At 42.7% G+C, this 22,114-nt stretch overlaps 1 protein-coding gene across 9 annotated transcripts in view; it reads left to right on the forward strand.

Moving 5' to 3' along the window:
* enah (ENAH actin regulator) overlaps positions 1 to 18,175 on the forward strand; it is a 95,474-nt gene extending 77,299 nt beyond the window's left edge. For 5 of the 9 annotated variants that reach the window (XM_072680942.1, XM_072680959.1, XM_072680934.1 and 2 more), the window contains exons 5-15: positions 3,663 to 4,048; positions 7,381 to 8,118; positions 10,426 to 10,760; positions 11,001 to 11,137; positions 11,727 to 11,775; positions 11,951 to 12,005; positions 12,170 to 12,236; positions 13,055 to 13,114; positions 16,280 to 16,364; positions 16,739 to 16,796; positions 17,009 to 18,175. In XM_072680942.1, coding sequence (XP_072537043.1) covers positions 3,663 to 4,048; positions 7,381 to 8,118; positions 10,426 to 10,760; positions 11,001 to 11,137; positions 11,727 to 11,775; positions 11,951 to 12,005; positions 12,170 to 12,236; positions 13,055 to 13,114; positions 16,280 to 16,364; positions 16,739 to 16,796; positions 17,009 to 17,046 — 2,008 coding nt within the window. In that variant the 3' untranslated portion in view covers positions 17,047 to 18,175. The remainder of the gene's footprint in view (positions 1 to 3,662; positions 4,049 to 7,380; positions 8,119 to 10,425; positions 10,761 to 11,000; positions 11,138 to 11,726; positions 11,776 to 11,950; positions 12,006 to 12,169; positions 12,237 to 13,054; positions 13,115 to 16,279; positions 16,365 to 16,738; positions 16,797 to 17,008) is intronic. The other 4 variants (XM_072680968.1, XM_072680925.1, XM_072680975.1 and 1 more) reach the window with 4 other exon arrangements.
* The last annotated feature ends 3,939 nt before the right edge of the window (positions 18,176 to 22,114 follow it).

Genomic DNA, 22,114 nt, shown 5'->3' on the forward strand with positions numbered 1-22,114 from the left:
GTGTGTGTGTGTGTGTGTGTGTGTGTGTGTGTGTGTGTGTGTGTGTGTGTGTGTGTGTGTGTGTGTGTGTGTGTGTGTGTGTGTGTGTGTGTGTGTGTGTGTGTGCCTCATCCTCCAAAAAGGATCAGACATGTCCAGGTGTCCTTTATCAAGTACATAAGAAGATAAGCCAAGAGGAGATAATTGTTCTTCCTGTGTTTAGTCCATTTAGATTTGTAGTTCGCACCAGAAATTACATGGAAGCCGACTTGGACAGACCTGCTTATTTGGTGCACATCGGGGTTTGCATGGCCGCGTTGTCGCATGTACTAACAAATCACGCAAGGGTTCACTTTAAGTCTGAAACACACCCTTAATCTCGGATGGCGTTGGCAGAGTATAATTAAATAATTTAGTTACTGTTTGTTTTCCGTTTATGAATCCCTGCTGTAGAGCGAAGCAGTGTTCAGTTAATTATTGAGGGTTAATTCAGTTAATTCACTGAAGTCATTCACTAAAATCCAGCAAACAAGCCTTAATCCAAAGCCTACACTTGATGGTTTTAACCTTTTCCTCTAATGCTAGCGTCTGTGCTGGAATTTATGCCATCTGATTGGTATCTTATGGTCATGTTATGCCAGCATATGCGCAAAACAGCATGATGCCAGTAAACGTTTTACACATTTTACCAGTTTGCTGCTTAAAATAAAGGCAGAAGCAGTTCTGTAGTTGTTCAGTCCTCAGGAACCCTTAAATAGTCTGGACATTTTTTGTAACTCTCAAGCTGCCTATACCAGGTATTTAGTGGACCCTAAATTGTTGAGGAAGCCTGGAGAACTGTCTTTAAGCCAATAGATATTCCTACATTTAACTTTGTTAAATTAAAGTGACCATTTCCCCTTCAATTATTTTCTAATTGCTGTTGGACAAACATATGGATTGCACCAACATTGCATCATAACCCCGCTACCCTTCCTTGACCTGTATGGTGTGAGGGGAAAGGGGGGGCATTTGAGCTCTGTCTCCGCATTCAACACCATCCATCTAAAATTAAACATGGCCCTGCTAATATCAAATGTCCCTTTCGGCTCATGCAAGGATTTTTATTTTTTTTAATTCCAGTGTTCTGTCAGCACTCTCCCCTGTGGTTAGCAAGCTCTAATACCCGACTGAGGGTGACTTATGGCTGGCTCCACCATGGCTGTCACGGTCTTTGGGGGTAGCACATACGCTGATGATATCTGCAAGGCTTTCTCTCCTCTTTAATTACTTCTCTGAGCGTGTCTTGGAGTTAGCAGGGATTTGGGACATTGGGACAGTGCTTTCTCAGCACTGCTCCTCATGACGGTTTCATAACAGAGCATCACAGGAACAAGTATGTCCCTTGGGAACCCAGGTACAGGCACAGCTCTTGCAGAAGGCAGCTAAAGCGTTCACATATGAAGAATTGGGGCAGTAGACTAGGCTACAGAAAGTCTGTTTTAAGGCCATGGGGAGGACCTTTTCTGAATTCCCTGCTACCTCTAGCTCAGTTGCTCAAAATCTGGACCTGGAGGACTCCTGGCCTGCATGTTTTCCCTTCTCTAAAACATTCCCCTCAGCTCAGTAAGGGCTTTGTTACTTGGATTAGATATGTTGGAAGAGGGAATATTTCTAAATCTCATCTGAAATCTCTGCATTGATGTATATCTTTGGTAACCTTGTAAGATGGAAGTAGAGGTCTTGTGTAGAGTAGCATGTTCGATAGTCCGGCTTAGACCCTTAAATAAGTCAGCCTTCACTGTACGGGTAATCATGCCTTTTGGGGGAAGAAAAAAAAATGAGGTGGACAACAACTTTGTATGTTGTAGCAGGTACGTCGCTCAACATACAAAGAGTGCAGTAGTCTTATGGCCTCGGGCCCAATGAGCTCATTCTTCCTCAGGGGAGATTTGATGTAGGAGGGTGTTTTTTCCCCATCTTGCTCAGTTCCTGGGAGCATGTGGAGGCATGGTGGTGTATCAGCACCTCACCTGGGAAAGTTGTTGGATGGGTGGTGATGAATAGGAACGGCAAAGGCATGGTTGTGGGTGTGTCTGGCAAAATCCCAAGACGTGACCTCAAATGCTTCATGACCATTTTTGCAAAGACAGGTGTGTTTTTGAGTTGCTCATCTTGGAGTAAATGTTGGATAAGCACTTGTTTTTCCCGCTCAACAGATGTGTGAGTGCGTCATATATTTTTTGCTGTATGCTGTGAACACGCATAGCTTGGAACTGATGAAGATGAAGATGAAGATGGGGGGGGGCTTTTTTACTCTTTTCACTTTAAACACTTCTGGGAAGTGAACACTATCAGGGGAGCGAGCAGGCATGCTTTTATAACTGGTTTGTGCTGCTACAAATGAATGGTTAGACTTTTTCGTTCTCTTTGTCTAGCGAGTAAGACAAACCCATTGCAACTTGATGTACTTATGTAGTTATATATACAAGCCTTTTGCTACTAATGCTGGATTTAGAAGCAGCTTAGCACAAGGCAGCACTCACACAGTTTGATCATGGAGGCCTACTCAGCAGTCCTTTTTGTGCCATCAAGCTATATTTAACATTACAGACATATTCATACTCACAGACTGCTCTAATTGGCAGATTCCATGACATTCCTTACTGAACTGGATTGTCATTTGTTGAACCTCATACAAAGCCCAAATTCCATGGCCGACTAAAAAGATCTGGTTTCTCCCGCCCCACAAAATCTCAAAATCACCATTGTCACCAGAAAATAGAACGTCAGAATTATGGCATTCGCAGAAATCCGTGGCATTTGCATCACCCTTGTACGCTGCATGTTGTGTTGAATTCATTGACGTCAGATTAAGCACACATTTACAAGCTCTGTACCATGCAGGATAAGAACATGGGCAGCATTCCACCCCAGAGCTATGAACTGCAGCACCAGTCCCCGATGACCTTCCAGACACATTTGGGTCCTCTATCTATAATACTGCATGTTATAATTTCGGTCATTAGATACATCGCTGTGGCCTGGGAGAACTCACAGGCACGTCTTTTATCTTTCAAGGTCTATGCAGAAGCCAAACATCAAGCCAGTGCTGTCTTCAGATGCTGAAGGAGACTTGTGTAGATATGAGGCTGCTGCCCTCTAGTGTTTTGCTGATCAACTGCTGTCTTTATTTACCATCAGGCTGTTGGCTGTTTAGCTCCCTTCATCTCAAATCCTAATCGACTTACAATATTTGCATAGTTCACGCATCACGCCAAAAGGGTTGATGTATAAAAATGGAGAGAGCATTTTCCTGCTTTTTAGATTACAGAGTAATCTAACTTAAGTAACTTAGTAATATTACTTATCAACCTTTCTGTTTGAGGCATTAGATCTACACAGTTTTCTCCTTACTCGCCAAGGTTTTCTCCATCAGTGCAACCCTACCACACCAGTCTCCCTCAGACCAAAAGCGTGACTGATGTGGACCAGGCTTTGAACATAGCCATTGAGACTTGCTTCCAAACCATGTAGCAATGAATGGCGTGTGCATGATTATGTAAGTTGATTATATAAGGACAGTGCTCCACCTGCCCAATTGTGTCATGAGTGGTCAGATTCCATCTGCTTTTCTGTGTGATTTTATAACGTATGGCTGGTCATACTCATCCCACTCCACTCTTCACTCTTCTGTTCCTCAGGCAGCTGCAGGAGCTGCAGCGTCAGAAGGAGCTCGAGCGTGAACGGCTCGAGCGCGAACGTCAGGAGCGGGAGCGGTTGGAGCGCGAACGTCAGGAACGCGAGCGGTTGGAGCGAGAGATGCTGGAACGCGAGCGCTTGGACCGCGAGCGTTTAGACCGTGAACGCCAGGAACGGGAGCGGCTGGAGCGGGAGCGCGCTGAGCAGGAGCGCTTGGAGCGACTGGAGCGCGAGCGGCAGGAACAAGAGCAGCTGGAGCGTGAGCGCGCAGAACGGGAGCTGCTGGAGCGCGAGCGCGCAGAGAGGGAGAAGCAAGAGAGGGATCACCAGGAGCAGATGGAGAGAGAGCAGATGGACTGGGAGAGAGGGCGACGCATCTCCAACGCTGGTGAGCATCTCCGCACTTCCTTTCCCAGCATTTTAGCACAGGCGGAACTGACTGCAGAGGTGGGAGACTGGAACAACAGGTTGACGGAGGGTTTAGCGCTAAGAGTTAGAGATGTGGATGGGGAAATCGGGAGACATGGAGTTATCTGTGGAAATGGAACGAAAGGCAGGCTTTAGAGTGTATGTAGTGTGAGAAACTATGTAAGATTACTTAATGCATTGTGCATTACTTGTATAATGGCTGCACAATAAGCAAATTGTGGACGGCAGATATAATTGACTACATTCGGGTTAAATTGTGTAAATGTGCTTATTTTATTTCCTTGCAAGTGCTTTCTGTCCTCGATTCTTTCTGTAAGCCGCTATGGTTTAAAGGAACTGTCGTTTCTCTCATGGTCTTAATATAACAGTCAGTCTCCTCCCGACATCCCCATCTGCTCATATGTTGGAACAGTGCATGCAAACAGCTTGAAACATGACAAAGCTTGGAGACTGTGGAGCAGACCGACCGCATTTATTTATTTATTTATTTTCCTTCCCCAAGCTGTGCAGTTTGACCCGCTGTGTCTGAGTAGTCTGCCAGACCTGTATTACACATAGTGAGATTGGGGAGATGCTGAGAGGATGCTTTTTGCTGCTGTCGTTGGTGAAAGGCTCTAGTGGCTGGTGTGCTTGAGTGCTACAATCATTACATTAGATTCCCCAGTATTATGCCCTGGTTAAAAATATATATAACCGAAATTTGGGGAGGTGGGTGGGGACGTGTTTATTCTGCACAGTGTGTGTGAATGGTCAGACCTCAGGCTTTGACATACGTAACTTTGAGCAGATAATATTGGTATGTACATGATTGAGAAATGTCGTGTTCTATATCGGCCTGTATCTTCCTCTCTGAACTTATGAGTGATTGTGATGGATTATGGTTTTGCGGTTGCCTCTGTGAGATGAGTCTAAAGTACAGCCAAAATCAACTCTTTGATAGTAGATCAGTGGTCCCCAACAGTCCTCCTGGAGAGCTAGCTTCCTGCAGGTTTAAACTCCAAGCCAAAAACTAACACACTCCATTCAACCAATCAAGGATGTCTGAAGGCAGTAATATCTTGGGTCAGGTTTGGCTGGATTAGGGTTGGATCTTAAGTATGATGAAAGGTATTGTAGTCCATTGCACTGTATACTGTACTGAGCATTGTACTTAGACTTCACTGTACTTCTATTTCATTTGTTTTATTTAACTTCTCTCCAATTTCTTGCCAGGAAATGTTTGTTGTTGGTCATAGATAGCCATTGTCCAGCGTTCAGAATTTCCTCAGTGGACACTCAGTTCTAGCTTCAGATTTGCAGTATTTTCCTGTTGGTTGCACAAAATCAGCTGGAACATTATCATAGTAATGCTTTCGCAAAAGGTGAAGCCGTCCCCTATTCTGCTGAGATGAGATGAATTTCTACACTGAATACTCTGTTCTAGAGTTTATGCTTTAGGGACCTCGCCAGCCGTTGTCTCCTGCTTTGACCTGTTTCATCACTCTGTTGTTATAGTACGTCAAATCATATTTGTATTTACTTGTGGTACCCTTAAAGCAGCGTTATGGAGAATTGGTATTTCCTGCTCCTGGGCTCCCCCTGTGGCTGGGAAGTGGAAATGCCTCCCTTAAAGGGCATTCTTTATGCAGGCATCTCTGGATGAGCCAAGAGACCGAGCAGTCACTGATCTGGTCAGATTGCTCTAGGTGTGGTCTATCAAAAGTAATACAGAGTTGCTGGAGGGATTCAGACAAGTACTGGGCTTTGGTTCTGGTTTCCAGCTAACTAACGAATATGGTATGACCTGCAAAAGGTCACCATATACTTATGCATCTTGGGTCAGTTAGTGTATCAGACTCTTGGCATGGGTTATTCTATTACAGTCCTGCCTTTGAGACACAACTCCACCATCTCCAAACGTCTGTGGGCGCCTACTCATCCACATGCTTTTCCCCCCTCCTCAAAATCAAGGGTGTAGATAAGAAGGATTTTTAATCTCTTAGGTTTCACTGCTCTAAAGCACAGTGTCTGGGGCTTCAATACCCCTGTAGCCGACGTTTGTTGTCGTCCATGATGCCCTCAGGAACATGTGAGACTGTTCCTGAACAGTCCATTCTATTGGTCATGCCTGTGTGTGCAATGGGATCGTCTTAAAATATCACTAATTTTAGTGAAACTAAAAGTTCACTAATTAAAAAATTAAAGAAGTGCAAGACCTCATCCATAAAGCCTTATAGTAGAAGTACATCTGATATTGACATCTGGATATTGACAGGTTTCCTACACTTTTAAGATTTAAGACGTTTGTCACTGCATTGCTCTGTTTCTTATCCATCTCATTGGGTCCTGGTAACGAAGATGGTTATTAATGTCCTCATACAATTTAACTCCTTTATTGTTGACACTACACAGTCCTTGTTGTGTTGGGAGGCATTATGCAGGCATAGCATCCCTCATGCTGCTTTGTCTAGAGGCAGTATGCAAGGGTTACTGGAGCAGAAAGATGCAGGCTCGTGCTCAGCATATGCACACATGCACATTGTAGGCTCTCTGCATTAGTATGAATGCTTTGCTAAGACAGTAAAAACGATCTCTCTCTCTCTCTCTCTCTCTCTCTATATATATATATATATATATATATATATATATATATATATATATATATATATATATATATATATATATATATATATATATATATATATATAGTAAGCTTTGATTTTGCAACTTTTTAAAGACAATGGCACATTACGAACAACAGAATGCTTTAGACTCCAATAAAACCACCAGCTTTAGGTGCCCTACACATTTTTCCATCAAGTTCAGTCTTCTGTATCTTTGCGGTTTTGATTGTGTGTTGGTGGCATGGAGTGAGTGGTGAACTGACACGTAACCAGTGTGTGTTGATACTTTTGGCTCCACAGACACTAATCTAAGTCTAAGGGTGTGCTTTCAGAAGCTAATGCCACCATTCTGTTGGGGGCCTGGCTCCTGAAAGTACTGAATGAGAAACCACATCTTTCAGTAACTCGATCCTTCGTGTGCTGGAATTGACCGATTGTTCACAAATACCTTCATGACCTTTTTATACAGCTAACTGATTGTACTAATTGTAGCTTGTCCCATGTCATAGACAGGCGTGAAAACAGCAGCCTTAGGGACACATAGGTCTGTGCTGGTTTTCCTGCTTCATTTGCCCCTTTCTGTCTTCTTCCTTTTTCCTCCCCTTTCTCTCTCTGTCTTTCGTGTTTCTTTCCCTCTGCACGGTCGCTGCTTCTTCCCTCCTGTCCTCCTGTCATTCGGCGTGCACAGCATTTGAAAGCACCCTCCACACCCCTCCACCTCCAGACTACGCCAAGACCACAACCACCTCCTCTTCCTCCTCGCCCGTTTCCCCTTCCACACCCAACTACCCGCCACCCTCCACATCGCCCTCCATAGGCACACCCCCTACCCCGCCCCTCCGTCACTCTGCCTCCCGATTTGCCACCTCTCTGGGCTCTGCCTTCCACCCGGTACTGCCCCACTACGCCACCGTCCCCCGACGGCAGCCGGCCCCACCCCCTGCCCCGGCTCCTCCTCCGGTCCCTCCTTCCAAACCGACCGTCTGCCAGGCCACCAACTTCACTCCCTTGCCGCCCTCTCCCCCAGTCATGATCAGCAGCCCCCCTGGAAAGGCCACCGGCCCGCGGCCAGTCATCGCCATCCCGGCCCCGAGCCCACTCTGCCAAAAACCGCCATCACCCACTGGCCTACCAGGCCCCGCCCAATTCCACACGTCCTGTTCCTCCTCCCCGGTTTCATGCCAGCCCCTCCCGTCACCCCCAACTCCGCCCCCTCCTCCACCTCCACCCTTGCCCCCCTTTTCCCTGTCTCAGTCGCCCATCATCGCCCCCTTCGTGTCCTGTCCCTCACCCCAGCCTCCTGTTCTCCCTTCTCCTTCCACAGCCTCCCCCGCCTCCGCCGAGCACTCTGTAAACTCTGTGCTGGGATACCCCTACGCTCCAGTGCCAGCCTCTCAGCCTGCTGCTGACCCCCGCAGCCAGCCGGGTAAGGCCTCTTCTCTCTGTCTCTCCGCCTCCACTAACACACTAAATGAGATTGGGGGGGATGCTCTAGGGAGGGGCGGAGCTGGCTGCGCTGAACCTGGCTGCGCTGAACCTGGCCGCGCTGAACCTGGCCGCCACCGTCGCTACAGTTGGCTGTGGCTGTTATTTGGCTCTTGCTGGACAATAATTGTTGGTTTATGGGTTTTTTTTTGTTGTTGTATTTTTTTCCAAGTTTCAGGGAAGCTCCGTGCCTTGCGCATGTCCAGTCTTGCCGTCCTCTTCATCTGTGAATGCGCTGGGTTCGAGATGATCGAAGCCAATTTGAATGGTTTGGCATGGCATGAATCTTTGCTCTTATGAATGTGTCCTCTCCTCCTCTCTACAGTGGACTATGATTAGTCTCTGAAGTCACACTTGTGCCATCCTTTTTTAATTATTATTATTGTGGTCTTTCATGGTCAGACATCTCATTCTTAAGTTTACGTTGATGAATCTGTCCACTGCACTATAGACACTTTCATGTACACTCATGGGTGCCTAATTTAGCACAGTAGCCTGGGGTACATGATGACCATGATGAATGGGCAGCTCTCATCTTTCTGCTAGTCCTTTCTGTCCTACTCCATATATTATTATTACTCATATGTTTAGTTTGAAAAAAGCTTTCAAGCATCTAACACTGTTAGATGTGTATGAAAGCAGCTGATACTGATGGCTTTGTCCTGATATAAAGCAAAATATCTATTGCCTGCAATAGATAGTGTTTAGAGATGCACAGCGCTAGGAATTGTGGTTCAGTCTTTTTCATGAGTATTTCAACTGATACGGATACGGAAACTACATGCACTGCTGTTACATAAATTAAATGTATGTATCATTCACCAATGTAGAACAGTCTAAGAATGTAACAAAAGTTATCTGGAGTTTAGTGAATACATAATCAATAATTGTTTAAAAATATCAGCCGGTAAATTTAAGTGGCAAGTGTTTGCAGATACTGATATGATTCCAGTATTATTGTGCGTCCCACTGTGTTTATTGGCCAATACCATACCAAGCATTTCACCAAGATAGTTTTATCATTTATATATTCTTTATCTATATTGTCCATTTTGAGGAATTGGAGTATGAGCACACTTTCACTTTTTGAGATTCATTTTGCAAACTGTCTGGAGTATAGTCACTTGTTTGTCAAGCAAGTCTTGTTTAATTTGATGTGGATCTATTAAAGCAAATGAATGAATTTCTGGGAGCTGCCATAGTTGATGCTTAAAGTCTGGAGGTTGGAAATAATAGCAGTGCTGCAATGACATTACCACAGAGAGGCAACGACACGGTAACATGATCGTAAACTAGCTAACCTGGAAATATGACTACTGCTTGGCCAGGTGTTAAGGGAGGGTGGGAAGCCAAGATTATAAGTGTGATACTTGTTACCTGTTACTTAAAGTGATGGAAGGACGACATGCAAGCAGAAACCAGTTGATTCCTTCATATGATGAGATGAACATTGAAGGTTTCTGAGAAAATCTTCATAGTAGTTTGCTTGGTATGCAGGACCCCACATCTGTCCAGCTTTGAAGCGTTCGGTATTGGCTCATTATATGTTTTCAACCTGATCACCTTCCATCATCATGAAACATTGTCCTCTGTGTTTTGCATTCAGAATGAGCTTCACTGTTGGCCTTTTTTTTTTTACTTACAGTTTCTATTTAATTTAATTTCATTTAATTAGTAATTTAGTTAAAGTTTGAACATCCCTGGGCAAATAGCACATTTTGTTGATTTTCTAAATACTGGAATGTGTTTTTTTATTTTATTTTATTATTTTTTTTGAGCGCACTTGACTCTTTTTTTTTTTTTTTTTTTAAATGTAATATATTTAATATGTTCATTTTTGCAATATGTTAAATTAGCAAATAAACTACGATTGCGATTTAGAATGTGCAGAAGTGCCCCTGCATAGGATGTAATGTTGAACCTACAACACGCAATTTCATCAGGATGTCCAAACTTTTGCATAAGGTTGTCCAAATGTTCAAATTACATTTTATCTCAGTAGGTTTTTTTTACTTTTTCCTGTTAAAGCCAACATTCTCATGCCAAGAGCAGAGGCTCGTGTTTAAATGGGAGTTGAAGTGCATTGTTTGAGAGCGGTGTTGGAAGAGAACAATGATATAACTGATGGTGACAGCGTCTTTAAAGGCGGAGCCGTCTTCGGGAAGGGAAGACGCTGTGTTAAATGCGTGACTCACGCTTCACTGAGATGTGTTCTGACCGCTGCTTCTTTTTTCTTCCCCTCCCACAGATTCAGTGCAGGGTCTGCCCACCCCACCTCCCCCACCACCCCTACCACCCGGCTCCACTGTGACCCCCACTTCTGCCGGACCCCCGCCCCCTCCTGGTCCCCCGCCCCCTCCTCCTCCACCACTCCCTCCCACGCTCACTCCCACAGGCCCACCCCCTCCTCCCGGGCCACCGCCTCCCACCTCCGGCCAGGCCCCTCCTCCTGCGCCGCCTCCTCCCCCGGCCCCACCTCTGCCCTCCGGCCTTTTCACTCTTTCGCCCACCACTGACGAGAACAAGCCCCTGGCCGGCCTCGCGGCTGCCCTCGCTGGAGCCAAGCTACGGAAAGTGCCAAGGGTAAGAATCCTCTGAAGTGTCACTGAATCTCTTTAAAAAGCTCGAAAGGGTACACCTCGTTTCAACTAAGTTGATTTAGCTGAATTATAGAACACCAAACCCTGATGCTACAGTCTCCTTAATCATGCACCCGCTGATTTCCATCGACTATGATTTTAACCAGTCTTTGAAAAGGTTGTAAAGATCCAGATGCAGATCCGCTGTGTTCCTTAGACTCACACCAGTTGTCTCATACCACAGAGTGAGGAGCCCTCTAGTACGACTGCCGCAAATGTGGTGGCCCCTGGAGCTGCCAAGCCTGAGCCGGCCCGCGGGAATGGCCCTCTGTCTGGAGGAGGAGGACTCATGGAAGAGATGAGTGCCCTGCTGGCCAGGAGGTACTCAGATATACACAAAAAATATTTGCCAGTAATACAGATACAGCAGATTACATGCACCATGCTGCTGTTCATGCTACCAGTCATGTTACTGATGAAATAGGGAGATGGTTGCACCAGATAACCAGATGTTTACTAAATACAGGTTTATGCATCATTTAATCAACACTGGTTGCAACACTGAACCATAGTATTGCCAAGCTACAACTCGCTCAAAAGGACAAAACCTGACCCCACTAGAAATGGCTACATTAGTTAATTTTACTTGGCTGTAGTTTTGTGTGCTATGGTATGACCTTCTGTAGTAATTGTGACACTGGTTTAAAAGCTCTAATCCAGAAACCACATCAATGCCTCCTGTTCAGTGGGACTGAGCAAAAGAAGAGAACTTGATCAGCTGCACATCCAGTTTTCCAGTAAAGCTGTCATAATGTGTGGTTCCATGGTAGAGTGTATGAATTAGTTAGTTGTTACTAGCTAAGATAAGAGTTGAGTATAGTTGAGACATACTCAGCAACCTGTGGTCTTGGCAAAGAGGCATGTTTTTATTTTAAAATACAACTAATGTTTGTTTCTCTTCGTAATGCAGAAGAAGAATTGCAGAAAAGGGATCATCACCAGAGCCTGATCAGAAAACGGTGAGTCAACAAATCTGCATGTTATGTCGACTAGAGCGTCTTCTGCCACAATACCATACAGACGGACATGCATAGAGAGCCATTTCTTGTCCCAAGGATTTAATCAATGCTTTGGCTGCAACTAAAATAGTGTTTTAGCCATTAACCAACAAACCCACCTTGTTTTCTCCTACAGGACGAAATTGAGGCAACCACAACAACTCCAAAAGTGTCGGCCTGTAGCACACCAGGTAAGGCTCACACTAGTATGAAAGCTGTTCTCAGAGAAGATTTGTTGTTTAGTACGTTAGTGAAGCTTTAGTTGGGTGGGTTGAAATTATTCATCCCAATCTGACCTGCTTTGGTTTAGCTATGAAATTAATTTGTGTTTTTTTGTTTGTTTTTTTCCCTCCAGATATGCCCAGAAAGCCTTGGGAGAGGACGAACACCATGAATGGTAGCAAATCACCAGTTATTGGAAGGTAATAACATGCAAGAGACTGTCTACCTTGTATCCTATTTCGGTGAAATCATGTGACCTCTTGATGGTATTTCAATGCACATTTTCATGCTTATTGGAATGTGGGGTCAGAAACCACCATAGGTCTTACGTTCTCATTCTTCGTGTGAGCCACTGATTGCATCTACTGCTTTGTCTCGTGTGCTTTAAGCAGAGGGGCTCACAAGACAGCATGGCAGAATGTGGGGTGGGACGGGCTTGCTTCATCACGGAACGTTTAACAGTACTAAAGCAAAGTGCTGTTGCTTATCGCAGGCCTGTCTGTCCATACCCATACACATCCTCATTCCACTTAGACGTGGCTCAGTCGAGTCTGGGAATGTTAAATAGAAGCACTGCACTTCGACAGTTCCTCAAAATCATTGTATTCTGGCGAGGGAGAGCAAGAAAACCTCTTATTAAAAACACTGTCAGCTAGCATTTAGACAAGAAACAGGTAGAACGGTGTCTCCAAAATGCAAAAAGCTAAATTGAAGTCATTTAGAAGAAATACAATGGGGTGAAATGACTTTTTGCTTACCGATTCATTTTCCTGAAGGTAGTGTGCTTTACTAGAACTGTATTTTATGTGTTTCTTAGTATTTTAAGTTGTTTAAATGTTGAAGTTTGAAGAATGTAGGAGCTCCTTGCTTGCACCAGACTAAACCAGGGTAGGTTATTTTGATGTGTACCATTCAGGTCCAGCAGTGTGAAGCTCTGCTTATGGTATATTGTCACTCCAGTAGTTTTGTCGCACTGTCTGTGGTGTATTCTGACCAGCTAGTCTCTTCACTCTCGCAGACGGGACGCGCCGTGGAGAAATCAGATGGGTACTGACAAGTACTATGATTCCTTAAACAGGTATTAGAGCCTGTCGAGTTTGGGAACTGTCTTAAGAGTTTTGTTTTGTTTTTTTAGCCTTTGCTGTGCTGCAAAACATTCTTCATAGGTTAAGAGTTGGTGCTGATTTTCTATTTACAATAGTTTCCACTGAAACATACAAAGCTGTCCATTTTGTCAACAAGGTAATCACCATACAGAAGGCATCACAGCTAAAAGATGCAGACTAAAAGTTCGATTTGGCTTTTTAAATTGAAGTATCTCATAATTCCCTCTGTTGCTGCTGCACGTTCAGTTTGTTTCTTGCACTGATGCATATAAGGCATATAAATAATGTGCTTTAATATGCCTTGCAGTTTCACTTGATTGTCCTGTCTTAGGCTTAATGTCTGCATCTCCTTTAAATGTTAAAAAACAAAAACAAACCAAAAAATGGAATTCCTCTTTGTCGTCACATTGGCCGTGACACCAGTGCAGGTGTTTCCTGATAAATTAGCTGCATATGTAGTGTCAGGCCACACACTATCAAAGACTGCGCATCTGTCTTCAGCCTGTCTATGCCAGTTTTCCCAGCCGGCCTCAGAGATAAGGCCACATGTACTGCGCCCCCCCCCACCACCACCACCACGCTTGTACATATGGGCGTGTTTTAATTTGTTCTCATTAAAGAAGGCTTATAGTCAGCTTCACTGCAGAGCTCCTTATCCTACCTCCAACCACTCGGCACATGTTGAGTTCATAGCACTAAGCTCAGGTGAATATCTAACAAATTGCTTTAAACATGTTGAAGTGTTCATGCAAGAGTAGTTTCTAAAGAGAGTGTTGCATCACTGTTCCTGTGCATTGTTGTACAGTGACATGCAAATACTGGGTCCCCATCAAAAGTTCTGCTGCTGTGCATGGTTCAAAAGGCATAAGTTAAACATGTTAAATAAGTCAATATTTTCAATATTATTTTCAATATTTTAGCCAAATTTGGTTCACATGAAGAAAACCTTCAGAGAGAACTGGTCATAGGATTCATTGAAAGGCCAGTTACAATCCCTGTTTAGCTGCAAAAGACCTTCAGGAAGATTTAGCAGTCTCTGGAGTGGTGGTGCGCTGTTCTACTGTGCAGCAACACCTGCACAAATGTTCATCATTTGTTTTCTTATGATAAGGTGCTGTCTGTGGTATAATACAATCATTTTAATTTAAATTAAATTTAAATTTAATTTAAAAGTAAAAATAAGGAATGGCTGAAAAGTGCCTCCTGTTAACATGTTAATTCTTTCATTGTCCATTATTAAGAGCACTCAGTATTAAAATTGTGCAGTTTTTACGGTAGCCCAAAACTCATCTACATTTAAAAGGAGATTGCATTTCCTCCCTGTGCCCAATTGTGAGGTGAAGAGGAACTTATATGGGCTGGATGCTCTGGTCTATTCAATACACACTGACTTGAGAGGCTTGTATTGATTGATACAGTACAATATGCTGAACTGTCATGCTTCTAAAAATTTCTCTTCCCATGATCTAATCCAATGCTGCACTATTTCCCTAATCACTTCCAGTCTTTTGGTGATTACCTTTTTTGGCAACGTGTGGCAGGGAAGCATGGGAGTGAAAGGGCTGCTGTGTGTGTGCGTGTTTGTGAGAATCTGTGCATGCCTTTGCTACTCTCCTAGCATTGCCGTTGTTTGGAGTGCCACCCTTTTATTAAAACATCCCATTACAGGGCGATATCCGCTTTGTCTGTGCCTGGGTTGTGGTGCCTAATCGAAGTTCGTTATGTAAACTATGTTGATTGTGGAATAACTGCCTATAACTGTGCTATGATCTTAGGGAATATACACTCACCGAGCACTTTATTAGGAACACTAATATAGAGAGCCCCATGTTGCTCTCTAAACACCTTCAATTCTTGTTGGAAGCATAGGTGCATCACACAATTCCTGCTGATTTTTTCAGGAGCACTTTTATGCTCTCAATCTCCTGTTCTACCACATCTCAAAGGTGGTCATGAAGGGGTGAACATGGTCAGCAATAATACTCAAACAGTCTGTGGCATTAAAGTGATGATTGATTGGTAATAAGCTAAGAAAACACCTGGACTGGACCAGCCTGGACTGTTGACTCCAGTTAGACTGAGTCAATGGATTCAGACTGTAGGTGACACACTCTGAACCTACCTACCAATTGAGATTCGTCAGACCAGGTTACATTTATCTGGTCTTCAACTATGCAGTTTTGTGAGCTTGTGCTCACTGTAGCCTCAGCTTTCTGTTTTGGGCTGACAGAAGTGGAACCTGATGTCCTCTGCTGCCTAAAGGTTGGACGTGTGTTGTGCATTCTGAGATGCTTTTCTGCTCAGTGGTGATCTGAGTTACTGTAGCCTTTCTGTCAGCTCAAATCTCCAACAAAGCCTTTCCAGTTGCACAACTGCCACCTTTCTGAGTACATTCTAGAGACTGTTGTCTCAGGAGATCAGCAGTTCTGTGTTTCTCCCATTCTGATGGTTGATGTGAACATTACCTTAAGCTGCTAGCGTATGTATGCATGGTTTTGTGTATTGCACTGCTGCTTCACGATTGGTTGGATAATTTTGTATGTTATTAGCTGTACAGTATAAAAAAAAAAGTGCTCGTTCACTGTATATATGTAAATGTGTCCATCTAGATAACCTTAGATGAAAATCTTGTAATCGTTTCACTTCCATTATGGACTATAACGAATTTAACAGTAATGGAAAAATAAAAAATCAATATAGTATAAATCATTTTTTACTTGATGCATAATTCTGTATTTTAAAGTTTGTCATAAAACTTTAGGGAAGGATAAAACAATTATTAAAGATATATTTTCAATAATTTGTTAATTTGGGACTATTATTGCTATTATATTTCAGATTCTTACTTATCAATATTTTAGTACAGGACATTTATTTATTTATGTGTACAGTATTATGTGTATGTCTGGTCTTTTCTAGCTTTGCATGTCCAGTGCCTGAAATCTCTGGAAATGTTGAGATTTCAATGCATTTTCTTCCAGTTTCAGCTGACCGTGCTGTGCAGATACTCCTACAGTTTCAGCAGTGTTGAACCACTAATGTGGTTCCTGTTGAGTAGCTGCTGTCTTACAGTGTGTGGTGTTTCTGTGGTTAATATTAGCTGGCTTTGATTGTCTCATTGTTCGATTCCTCCACAGACCAAGGTCTACACCCACTCCTACTGGATCCCTAAGTGCCAATGGAGTGCCAACAGAAGCTCTTGACTATGACAGATTGAAACAGGTAAAATAGAGTATAAATATGCTGTTTAGTTTAGCTGCAGGGTGCAATTAAAATTAGAGCTGTACAATGTTGGATAAAACTTAACATTGCAACTGTGTGTTGCTCCGCTATAATATATATATAATAAAAATAGCTGGTTTTCAGGTGGCATTTTTCCTATGTATGTTGTGATATTAAAAATGTGTGTTCTGCGTATTGGAGAATTAAGTGAAATAACTGATATTGTGAAGATATAATCTGCCTCTGATAGATCTGTCAAAGACCTTTGATGATTTAATGATTTAATTTCCCTTACATGGCACTGCATGTTCTGTGATGTGACTACTGTGCATGTGCACAATGCAATGTCTTATTTTACATCATTTATATTACAGGACATTCTGGAGGAGATGAGGAAAGAACTGTCAAAGTTGAAAGAAGAACTTATTGATGGTAATGTTCTCACATGTAAAAAAAAAAATCAACTGATCATCTAATTAAAGGGTCAATTTCCTCTGGTCTATTTATGCTTGTGACAATTTATCTAATATATTTATCTTCAGCTAATGCTCAAGTTTGTCCCAGACAGCCTTCATCTTTTAGCTCTAGATCTAGCCTTCTCTGGAAATGTTTCCTGATGTTTTGTTTTTCTTTTCCTGTTCCAGCGATCAGGGAGGAGTTGGGCAAGTCCAACTCGGCATAAAGGATTGCGACGTCCCTGCATTTTTCCCAACCATGGCCCATCACTCGAGGCCAGCTCCAAGTTCTGACACTTTCTCAAAAGCAACAAAAATGGAAATTTTACAAAATGTTTAAAAGCAGTGGTGATCACAATAACCGTATTAATTATGAAGAAGCAATTTGAGGGCGGCGCCTTCTGGGGGCAAGCGGACACACAGCTTGAGCACGTGAGAGCATGGGAGGTGTGCGGCTATAGGCTGGGGGCGACACCTGTAATTTTTCTCCCTGATATGCTCCGGCCAGTTGGCAGGGATGCCAGCTTAAAGAGAAATGACTGTCAATATGCAATGGATGACTATAGTAGAACGACAGGAAATAATCGCACAGAGGGAGGAGGAAGGAGTTTAAAGAAAAAAAACAAACAAATAAAAAAAAACAAAACACCAACTATTACTGAACTACATACTGTATTAACCATCGAAGAGTGACACTGTATATCCAGCAGATGACATTCATTCTTTGGCACATTGCTTAGCAAAGGGCAGGCTTATTTGGTCAGATGGCTCTGACGGGAGTGGATATAGAGAAAAGTAGAGCTTAGCTTTGCTTTGCACAGTTGAGGAAGAAAGCATCAGTTAGCATCAGGCCAAACGAACTTGACTGAAGGACTGGGTAGAGTTTCTTGCTGCAGGACTTTGTAAAGCTTGTCTTCCTGATACTATTTTAACCTGAGTATGTACAATAAAGACAAAAAAGATACCTGCAACTCATTTAGTTATGTTTGATCTAATGTACGCCATGGCCATATCAAGTAGCTTAGTCGCGTAATCTTGGGCTGAAGTCTCAGTCAGATTTTTTTGGGCCTCTCAAAGTCTGTTATCTGATTACCTTTTCTTTTTGGAGGCGAATGCCTGTCTCTTATGAGCCGATGTTCTACGTATATTTTCTCTGTCTTGTATGTTTGCGAGTCGTTCGAGAAGATCAGCTGGGACAATGCCTTTCTACTGTAATTCATTGTAGCTCTTTACCAAAATCCTCTCAGTCTAAACGATGGTTAAACGCCAATATCAGCAAGACCGCATCTGTAGATAGTGCTGTTGGGAACTACTTTTTTGGAACCTTAATTATTATTATTTTTTTGTTTTGTTTTGTTGGGGGGGGGGGGGGGGGGATCATTGCAGGCTTTTCTCTTATTTCTTTTGATTTTAGTGCATGTCTTGTTCAGAATGGAATGGGAAACATTGCTGCCACGAAAAATAAATTGACAATTGTTTTCAGTTTATAAGCAATAAGTGTAGCACTGACACTCAGTTTCCCCATGTATTTCCCTGGTTGCTGTAATCACCCACTCTACCCTTCGTCTGTGGATGAGTGATTATTTTCACACTGCATTTTCTTTCTTTCCCTTTTTTTTTTGTTTGTTTGTCTCAAATTGCTGGGTTCAGTTCATGACCTCTCTTTATAGCCATAATTAAATTATAGAGGTGCACCATTATGCTCAGCAGTCTCTTGTAATATGTTTTTTATTTTTCCAAAAATCAAGGGTGCAAAAACATCTCGGGCTGTAAATTGCTGTTTTCTGTTATTGGATTTTCACCAACTTGTAGACAAGATTAGAACAGTTTTCTGAGGGATATCCAAGCGAGAGATTTCCAGAAAGCGTTGTGCCATGTAGAGCGCTTGTTTTGCCTCAGCATTACTTTTTTGGTCTTGTTTTCCACATTGCCCTTTTACTAAAAAAAACAACAACAACTGAATGCTCTTTAAAGCCTAAAAGCTGTATGCACAATCAGTGGTGGGAAAACATTATGATCACAGTTGGGTATTTGTGAGCTTGTTGGCTTTTTTTTTTTTTTCTCCTCCAATGGTTATCGCGAATTGCTTACCGATCGCTCACCTGAAAGCCCCTCATACATCTTGATCAAAATAAATAAGTCACTTTTTACTCATTCTCAGTCATCCAGCATAAACTCTCAAGGAATCAGAAAGCTTGTACAGAGTGTTTACAGCATTGATTGCACTTTAAAATCCATAGAAATTCAAATCCCAACGCTACTGCTGGCAAGCCGACGCCATCACATTTGCGTGTGTGGCAATCTCACCAAAGTTCAACAGTAACAATCTCCTGAACGTCACACTGTCCTGAGCCGCCTTCATTTTCTCATCAGGAAAGAATCAGTGGTTGGGGGTTGGGTCCTTCAGTTAAGGGAGGTCAAGTGTTACGATCGAGGCTGAATACATACACGGATACATCTGTTTGATCTTCATGGTTTGTGCCTTGTTCTGAAGTTGCATTTAATATGTCAAAGATTTAAAAAAGAAAGAAAAAAAAGACTAGTAATAATAATAATGATACGGCCTGTCATAACCTCATTCATGTTTTGCATCCTGCTTTAGTAAAGTACAAAAGGGAGATGTTAGGATGTTAGTTTGACAACAAATGTGCATTTACTCATCATGCCATTTTCTATTTTGTTACAGTATGGTTTGTGTTAAGTGGTTAATCATGGATGTTTGCAAGGTCTGAAGATGGGAGATGTTCTGCGGGGGAGGGGGGATTCGGTTGAATTGATGATAATTGATGAAACATCGTCCCTTAACGTATCGATCTTCAGTGGCGGCTGTGATAAGTGGACTATTCAAGTGTGTGCTGGACAGAATTCAACTGAATGTCCCTGAAATGCATTTATTGGTTTCTTTTCTGTTTTTTTTTTTTTCTATTTTATCATTCACATTGTACCATACTGTTCATGTTAATTAGAAGTTTCTTACATGCTAACATTGTTTTGTTTGAGCAAATGAAATAAAAATTGCAATACATTATTTCGATTGAATCTCTGCTGAGGATGCAAATGATTGGGAAGATGATAGGAAAACCACAGAGTGGCCCGGGGTCATGAGGTCGAATACAGGGTCATCCAGAGCCATGTCGCTTTGAAATCGGCGTACGGAGTCAGTGCTGTCTCCAGGTGGATAGGTGGAGCTGTCTCCCCTCATCACTCATAAAGGGATGTTGGCCGGCACCATTGTCTGTTAGCTGGTGTGGTGGAGCTGGGGACCCAGCACTTGCCTCGGAGTCTGGCAGTTTGTAAAGAGGTGGTGGCTGGCTTTGCATGCATCAGTGGAGATGTGTTAAGTTCTTACCCTCCTAGTGTCGGGAGCATTGCTAGTGTTTGCTAGGGGGAGCTCCAAACAGGTGCGTTAATTGGCAGTACCAAATTGGGAGGGAAACAAAGCAGGGGCGAATTGGCAAATTATAAAAAAAAAAATAAATACAGAATAAAAATAAACTTTCTTATGCTTTTATTTTCTGTTGGAGGTCGTAGGACTCCAGCTAAATCTGATGTAAAATGAATACTGCTTACTCACTATTTTGAGACAGGAAGGCCCGAACTGAATGTCTTAGCACACACATCATGCTTCTGTGTTTTTAAAATGCTAGCTCACTCACTGGTATTCAGTCCAGTACAACCAAAGACAGCTTAGTTTGGTAGGGGTGGGACTGTTGAAAGGAACTGCTGCCAACACTCTGCAGTAATGCTGATTGGTTCCATGGATCATTTGACATCAGCGCCTGCCATTGTAGGTCCCACCCAACTCAAATTCAACTCTCATTTAAAATGACCAAATGTGTCCTTTGTTTGACAGTCAGTATTCTAATCATGCAGGAACTGAGAGCTAAAAGCATGAAAAGATTAGCAAAGTGTTTGTCCTGCTTAAACTCTACAAGCAGTTTCAGTCTAATAAACCAATACGGTTTCCTAAAAAAAAAAAAAGTTCTCCTAAAACCTCCAAGTTGTCTAACGTGCGATGCACACTTCCACTAAAGCCCTTCACATGAATCTGGTGTTGCATGACATCACCCTTCTTTCACACCTCATCTGCTGCTCTTTTTTTTTGGTGCTGCAGCCACGGTTCAAATGAGGCAAACAGGAAGAAGGCTGGGCTTAACTGCAACAGTCGACAAGCTTGAGAGCTTGCAGCTAGACTTTACTGAAGACACCCCTTCTGTTCTATCTTCTGTTCAAGCCAGCTCAAACTGATCTTTGCCTTAACCCTGACCATGCAGGGGTTGACCACAGCAATCCAGGAGTATCCCCAATAACTGCATTTAACTCTGCCTTGGTAAAGTGGGTGGAAAGTGGAAGACTGTCCATAGTTCACTTGAAGTCAAATGCAGCTTGCCAAAGGTGCAATGCTTGCATGACAGGAAGTCAGATTGCTACATTACCTAATGCAGATGGTGGATGGGGGTCAACTTTACAGCGCCTTTTTGAGGATGAGGCTGCACTTTGCAAGTCCGCACTGATCTAAAACTGTCAACCACCTCACATTACTGTACGTCACTTTTCTGTGTGACTTTTGCTTATGTTGTGTTTTTGTTTTCTTGGGGAATAACAAAAGCTCAGCCATCAAACTGACTGGAGGCTCAATTGAGCAAAAATATTATGCACAGTGGAAATGCTGGTGTCGCTATGTAGTTAATATGAGCTCTTTTAACTTGGGTCTGCCTGCAATGATTATGGGACAGGAATTAAAAAAAAAGCATTCAACACAAGCTCAGGATGTGACATCAACTGACTAAGATTAGCAGTGATACCAACTGAAATAGGCAAGAAAATATGGGGTCTCAAATGAAAGGCTTGAGGCTTAACTTGCCCCATGAAAAAATATATATATACACTAATATCTTGTTTCTGCAAAGTATATAAATAAGACATGTTTACATTTATAGAAATAAAATTATTAATAATGACTTGCTATTGGTGTTTACTTGGTGCTTATTAAAGAAATAATGCAACTAACAAATTTGTCTGTAGGTCTGAAATTTAATGGCTTGCCAATTTTCTAGGATTAGGATGTGGACCTATGCCTTTGGCATAGTAGCAATCTGTATAAAATCTACTCTCACTGAGAGCTAATAATTTGCTTTCCATGTCATCCACAAGCTTCTTACCAGCAAGATTAAAATGGAGAATGCAAATTAAGTTTAGAGTCACATGACAAAAAAAAAACTTGCACATGGTTGCCTAGAAATAGGTGGTGGCCCAATCCACTGGCTCATCTTACCCACTCTCCTATTTATAACC

This window comes from Salminus brasiliensis, chromosome 1, assembly GCF_030463535.1.
Source record: "Salminus brasiliensis chromosome 1, fSalBra1.hap2, whole genome shotgun sequence".
Classification (NCBI taxonomy): domain Eukaryota; kingdom Metazoa; phylum Chordata; class Actinopteri; order Characiformes; family Bryconidae; genus Salminus; species Salminus brasiliensis.